Below are 6,581 nucleotides of genomic sequence, written 5' to 3' on the forward strand. Positions count from 1 at the left end.
ACAACTAGCATTCATAGTCTGGAGACGTATCAGACAGCAACATGTTGGTACAGTTTCCCAGCAGCTGGATGGCATGATGTCACATGGTAAACAACAGGCTCCTGTTCTGCTCTCCACTCTGACAGCTGCCACAGACACACGGCTCACTGTGGCTTTCAGCAGGCCGGGGTTAATGCAAAGAGAGTTCAGGTGAGCAGGAGTGTCTGACAGCCTGTCTGCAATGAGTCAAAGGACTGAAAACAGGAAGGACTTATCCAGTTAGTTCAGCAGAATTAGACAAAATCACATTACAGGATGAAACTTTACTGATCCCCAGGTTGACATCAGGTCGTTCCAGCAGCAGCAAAAGTAACAGGATTCAGAATATCTGCATGCAATAGAATATAAAATGTTAACACTTAGGTAGACTGCAGAGTGGGAAGTATGGGAAAGAGATTACTTACAAGCATGGATCTACTTGCATGGTTACCTACAGATGGTACTAACAGTCTCGATTGCTTACTTAAATTTGGAATAATGAAATATGTGTATATACACTGCCCGTCAAAAGTTTGGACACGCCACATTTTTCTTTATTTTTACAATTTTTCACATTTTAGAATAATAGTTAAGACATCAAAACTATGAAATAACACAAATTGTATTGTGTAGTGACCAAAAAAGTGTTAAACAAATCAAAACTATCTTATATTTTAGATTGTTTAAAGTAGCCGACCTTTGCCTTGATGGAAAGGCAAAGGCTTTGGAAAGAAATTCATACATAGGATCAACTTCACTATTTATATTTGTCTAAGAAACAAATTTCAAGCATTTAAGCAGAAGCCTTTAGATCAAAACGGCTTTAAGAGAATGAAAAACATAGAACATTCAATCAGGTGTGTCCAAACTTTTGACGGGCAGTGCAAGTGTATATATATAAGTAGATAGAAGTAGATATATAACTACATATTTATATTGGCATGTAAAAACATATTTGCTGTAATATAAACACATTGTACACACATATATAAACGTATGTCTATATAAGTATGTAGCCTATAACCACACGGAACAATAAAAGTGTCTTATGTGCTGCCTCCGGTGCAGAGGATGGAGGATTGGAGTATGATTTGAAAACCTCTTGACAGTTTACTTCTACTGTCTGATCCAGCGCTGCCATCTTTCACTCCTCTGCACCTCAGAGTCATGAACTGATGCAGCAATAGGCCAAGATTGAGCTCTGGGTAATGTATCGCTCTCAGCAGAAAAATAGCTCAAGCCAAGCAGAATTCAGCAATGAATACACTTCCCATTCACTATTGACTTGTTTTTATTGCACGCTGAATTGCTTCAGGCTGTGAATGAGGGAAGCATTACACTACTGTTTCTCTACTATCTTCTCCCCAAAGCCAAACGGAGGCAAAGCACCTTTAAATGAGCTCTTCTGTCTTTTATGGACCTGTGGATTTAGACTCTCGGGACAAATGGTGAGTATGTATCTGCTGGCTCGGGGCCACATGTATTAGAAGGCCAGGTCTCCTCTGTTTTTCAGTGTTTGACGTCTTTTATTTGAATAAGGCTGGCTTTTGTCACAGCTGGACGCTTTGATTACATTTATGGTCACAGTTTGTGGTACAATACAACAAAAACACAGTGCGGATGAACTATTATGAGCTGTGAATGAATGTGTGCAGCAGTGGGGAGCACAGACTCTGAGAGGCGGGTGAAATGATCTCAAAGGGCAGTTTGTGTCCGGTCCTGATGCTGCCTAATGTGTCGAACATGTAAATGCAACATCTTGGCTTTGTATCCGGACTGGAACCTTTGTTGCTCGTCATCCCCCCTCTCTCCTATCTTTTCTCTCTCTTTTAACTGTGAACCGTATAATAAAGCAGAAATGCCATAAAAAATCTTTAAAAGGGCATTTCCCCAGGGGGTCCGGAGGCATGATGCTCCCCTGGGGAGGAATTTTAAAAAAAATCTGCTTTTAAAAGTTAATTTCTGGTGAGTTTTGAACAGTGACGTGACTGTAAATACCCTTTCAAGGGAGAAAATACATTTCTGACTTCTCACAGAGAGCAATATGTAATCCAATCAAAAAACTACAGGTATAAAATTAATTGTAACAACTTTTAAATATTTAATAGCCATTAAGTACCAAAGTGGTTTCTTTGCTGTTTCCGTTTCCATTTACCCGAAACTAAAACAATGTTTCTCTACAACATTAGCAAGCACTCAAGCAATATTAATAATTTTGGATGATGTAATTTGGTTTATAGAAAATATCTAGCATTGGTATTCAGTAACTGAAATTTCCACCTTGATCCACAAGTTGCACTGTTCTATCAAAATGAGTCAATGCTCAACTCTTTTTGCCCTGAAGAATTCCAGGTGAATCTGCATCAAGCTCCCGAGAATAAAGAAGCATTTTGAAATCACTTTATTGACAGTTTGACAAATATGTCTGATATTCAGACTGAAAGCAATCACACAGTTAACAGTGTGAAAATTAGACAAGAGAAATAGAGGTTTAAAATTGCTTCCAGGCCCTAACAGTTGTTTCTCAATGCAGTTTGGCAGTTTTTTTTTTCTTTCATCTGAAGGAGCTACAGACATTTTTTCTGCACAGATTGGGTAAGAGAAGGAAGCAACTGTCTTAGGATTTTATGGAGAGGATGAACATTCACACAGCCGTAAACGCTCACTGCTGACCACTTTAAGTTGTTGAAGAGAGGTATGGCATGTGTGCATTATAAACGGCCTTCACACTGTTTATCTGCCCTTACAGCAAAAAGGGACCCCCCCCCCCCCCCCCCCCCCCCACACACACACACACACACACACACACACACACACCTTGAAAGAGCATCAGGAAGCATAAGACTATGTTAGGTTAGGATTTTCACATCCTATACACAAGAGGTTCATGTCTTCACAGATCACAAAAAACAACAAAACAGAACAGTTCAAGGGCTTTCAGAGTGAATGTATTGTGTGGGATGTCAGTAACTGACTTCACTGGTGTAATATTAGCCTGAAACAGGATAGTTGACTCTGTGTGAAGGTACAGTAGCAGTCACTGCTGTATGAAAGGTGTTGACAGAGCTCTGTTCACTGTGAAAAGCCTCATTTGCACAGTGCCAGCTGAGTCTACTGCCTGAATACTGTGACGGCTGTTACACAAGCAAAAATGATGCAGACAGGATCAATATAAATATTTGTTTTTTTTCCTCAGAGACTGACTTAATGAACTAAATAAATTTATTACAATATTATTCAGAGCGGATCCCCCCCTGCCAGGCTGGCAGCCTGGATCCCAGCATGGACAAGACACATAAAATCCAGTAATTAACTTTGAGGACATGTTTTATTTATTTATATGAACATAGAGTTGCAGATATCAAAATATGATTCAATCTAAAACTTGTAAATGAGTAAGCAGAACAAATTCCTGAAAATTAATACCAACGACAACAACTATCTATTTCAAGATTGTCCTAGAAATCCTAGGAAACTGAGTAAAACAAATTAAACCACAAACCAATAAGGCGACAAATCTATTTATTGGACATCAAACATTTAACGTGCTGCATAATTAGGAATGTCAGCGATACAAAACCCATGCTCTTCTTCTTCTCTTCAGGAAACACACAACAACACATTATAAACGATACAGGATGATATAAAAGACATAAAAGACAAGAACATAACAATCAAATGTGATTCTGGTTTGTGCTGCAGAGCTGATGTGTGTGTGTGTGTGTGTGTGCGCGTGTGTGTGTGTTTGTGTGTGTGTGTGAGGAGCCTCAGGGCTTCAGATACACTTGAGAAGGTAGGAGTTGCAGTTGGCCCCTCTGCCGCAGTCACACAGCTTCCCGATGCGAGGCCCGAATTTCATCGCACACCTGTCACCCATCCCACACTGAGAGAGAGAGAGAGAGAGAGAGAGAGAGGGAGAGAGAGAGAGAGAGAGAGAGAGAGAGAGAGAGAGAGGGAGAGAGAGGGAGAGAGAGAGAGAGAGAGAGAGAGAGAGAGAGAGAGAGAGAGAGGCCATTCACATACTGTTGAATACATGGATTTGATTATTCATTATTGGAGGTTTCCTTTGTCACGACTCCTCCAGACAGACAGCAGCACATTTTTATGTTTCCCAAGAGATAAAGAGATGTATGGAGCAATTACTAGCACAGACTTTACATTAATTAGTGTGTGTGTGTGAGAGAGAGAGAGAGAGAGAGAGAGAGAGAGAGAGAGAGAGTCATTTAGAGACTGAGGTCTTGTTTGGAGGATCAGCAGTTAACCTTTGACCCTGTGATGATGAAATGGCGCCACTGAGAATCTGTATGACTGATGCTCCTAAGTGCCTGCCTCAACATGAAATTGTTTGATTTTATGTGTTTTTTAAATTTTGAAATCACAATTTTCATTTAATTCATCATTTGACAGAAGGAGAGAGAACAAAGGAGAGAGAGAGAGAGAGAGAGAGAGAGAGAGAGAGAGAGAGAGAGAGAGAGAGAAAGAGAGAGAGAGATGCTACTCATGTCTCCATTCTTCAGTAAAATAATTAAATCCTATTAATTAGTTTGGCTCAAATTGAGCTTCTATGCTAATAGGATATTTCTGTTTTATTTCTTATTTGTTTTTGCTAATGGAAAATGAGGATTGAGAGGTTTCTGTAGTTTTTTTAGTTTCTTTCCTCCAGCTAATTTGAATTAGAGCCACAATCATGATCAGCGTGTAATTACACTCAGTCAGAGACTGTTGTTGGCATTTCTTGTTATCTTTTAATTACTGGCATATCGCTTGCTAACTGGTTTAATTGGACAGCAGTGCAGTAGCATGCAGAATGCACAGCTGACAAATCACTGAATTATACTTCTGAGTTTGCTTCACATTACAACCAATTATGTAAAAAAGAGTTAGAGTTAAAAAACGTTTCCTATGGAGAAATTATATTTTTTCATTCCCAATTTGAACTTATAATACAATATGAGAATGAGCCAAGCTTCAGAGGATGGAAGTGAAGTTACCAGCGGGATGCTGCCTCTCTTCTCGGTGGAGGAAACCCGGTTGTGCATCCTGCTCAGCAGAGTCTCCAGAGCCTCTATCTGCATGGGAACAGAGAGGATGGTAAAAAGTAAACAGGTAAGAGATGGAAGAGTCAAACCAGCTTCTGTTTCATGTGAACCAGTGATGGAGTGGTGAATAAACAGGTGGGTGAACTATGACCTCCAGTCTGTGATCATAACCTTTATAAAACAAATATCAAGTTTCAAGGCGTATTTAAAAAAAATGATTTCTGCATTTTATACAAGACCAATAACAAAATCAATTATATTTTCAGATGGGTATTCATTTATGTTTTTTCCTATTGAAGATCCCATCCTCACATACAGTTTGACTAACTTACATCAGAACTTTCTATGATGTATACTCTGAATTTCATATCATAAATCCTTATAGAAGCCTAAAAAGGTTAATAAACTCTATTCTGCACATAAAAACGCAGGTAAACTGAATTCAGGTGAGTTTAGTCCCCCAACCCAAACTCCATCCCTGATATAGAAAAACATGGAGAAGTGACCCTGCACGCTGTGAGATCAAACGTCTCTGTAAGTTGACCTTTCCCCTCCCATTGAAATCTATGGGTCACTAGTTATGGCTCCGGTGATACTGACCAGGTCTTTCTCTGCGCCTGCGTCGGGCTTCTCCAGACCAAAGTCCTCGGCGGAGACTTCCTGGGACGCCTGGCCGCGGCACAGGGCGGACAGCAGGCCGACACACAGCAGTCCGCGGAGCATCCCGGAGCTGTCCATGGTGCTGGAGCCGGTGGAGGAGGGCGGAGGTCCCGGTAGGAGGAGGGCGGAGGTCGGGGTGGATAAGGGTGGAGGTCCCGGCAGGAGGAGGGCAGAGGTCCCGGTAGGAGGGAGCAGGAAAAAGGCCGGACTGCTGGGCGGAGTGGAGGGTCGCAGGTCCAGAGATGAGTCTCCCTCTTCTCTCTTATAGCTACGGACTCTAGCCCCGCCCGCCCGCCCGCCCGTAAGGCCGTGCTGCAGGATGAGCAGGACGATCTGTCTTCTGCAGGCTGGGCTGGTTGGAGGCAGGGAAGTGTAGTGCAGAGAAAACCCACCAACACTCAATTTGTTTACCCACCTTTTTATTTGCAGAAGTTTAGAAAGTCGTGAGGCCAAATGGCTGTAATCAGACTAAAAGTCAAGCACACAGCAGATTTTCCAGTGTAAGAGTTGCCAAGTGTTCACAGAGCTGATGTGGCTCTGGGTCAGCCGGTCAAAACTAATTTAACACTATAAGAGTTCAATTAAAAGTGTTACTAAAAGTGTTAAATTAACTCTGATATAGGTCTGGGCTGATAGAAACACTCTCGCGTTTGCTGTGATATAGGCTATCAGACAAATGTATACGAGGATAGAGTTGTTGTTGTTGTTGTTGTTGTTGTTTTTAAAGGGGAAACAAATAGACTAAATGCCTCTCTCACAGTTGATTTTATTTGGTTTAGCCATATTTTTATTCACCACTACATCACTCTCTACAGGCTGCGTGTAAATGACCTTTAGTATGCCCAGCATACTTCAAGAATTTGT

The 6,581-nt window shown here is 41.1% G+C and overlaps 1 protein-coding gene across 1 annotated transcript; it reads right to left on the reverse strand.

Annotated features, from left to right (window-relative positions):
• Nucleotides 1-3,452: 3,452 nt before the first annotated feature.
• LOC139928577 (cocaine- and amphetamine-regulated transcript protein) lies at nucleotides 3,453-5,918 on the reverse strand. Its single transcript, XM_071921179.2, has 3 exons — nucleotides 5,658-5,918; nucleotides 5,010-5,087; nucleotides 3,453-3,901 (listed from the first exon to the last, which is right to left on the reverse strand). Exons 1-3 carry the CDS (start codon nucleotides 5,793-5,795, stop codon nucleotides 3,794-3,796), a joined length of 324 nt encoding a protein of 107 aa, XP_071777280.1. The 5' UTR covers nucleotides 5,796-5,918; the 3' UTR covers nucleotides 3,453-3,793.
• Nucleotides 5,919-6,581: the final 663 nt, after the last annotated feature.

Source organism: Centroberyx gerrardi, unplaced genomic scaffold (assembly GCF_048128805.1).
Source record: "Centroberyx gerrardi isolate f3 unplaced genomic scaffold, fCenGer3.hap1.cur.20231027 Scaffold_145, whole genome shotgun sequence".
NCBI lineage: Eukaryota > Metazoa > Chordata > Actinopteri > Beryciformes > Berycidae > Centroberyx > Centroberyx gerrardi.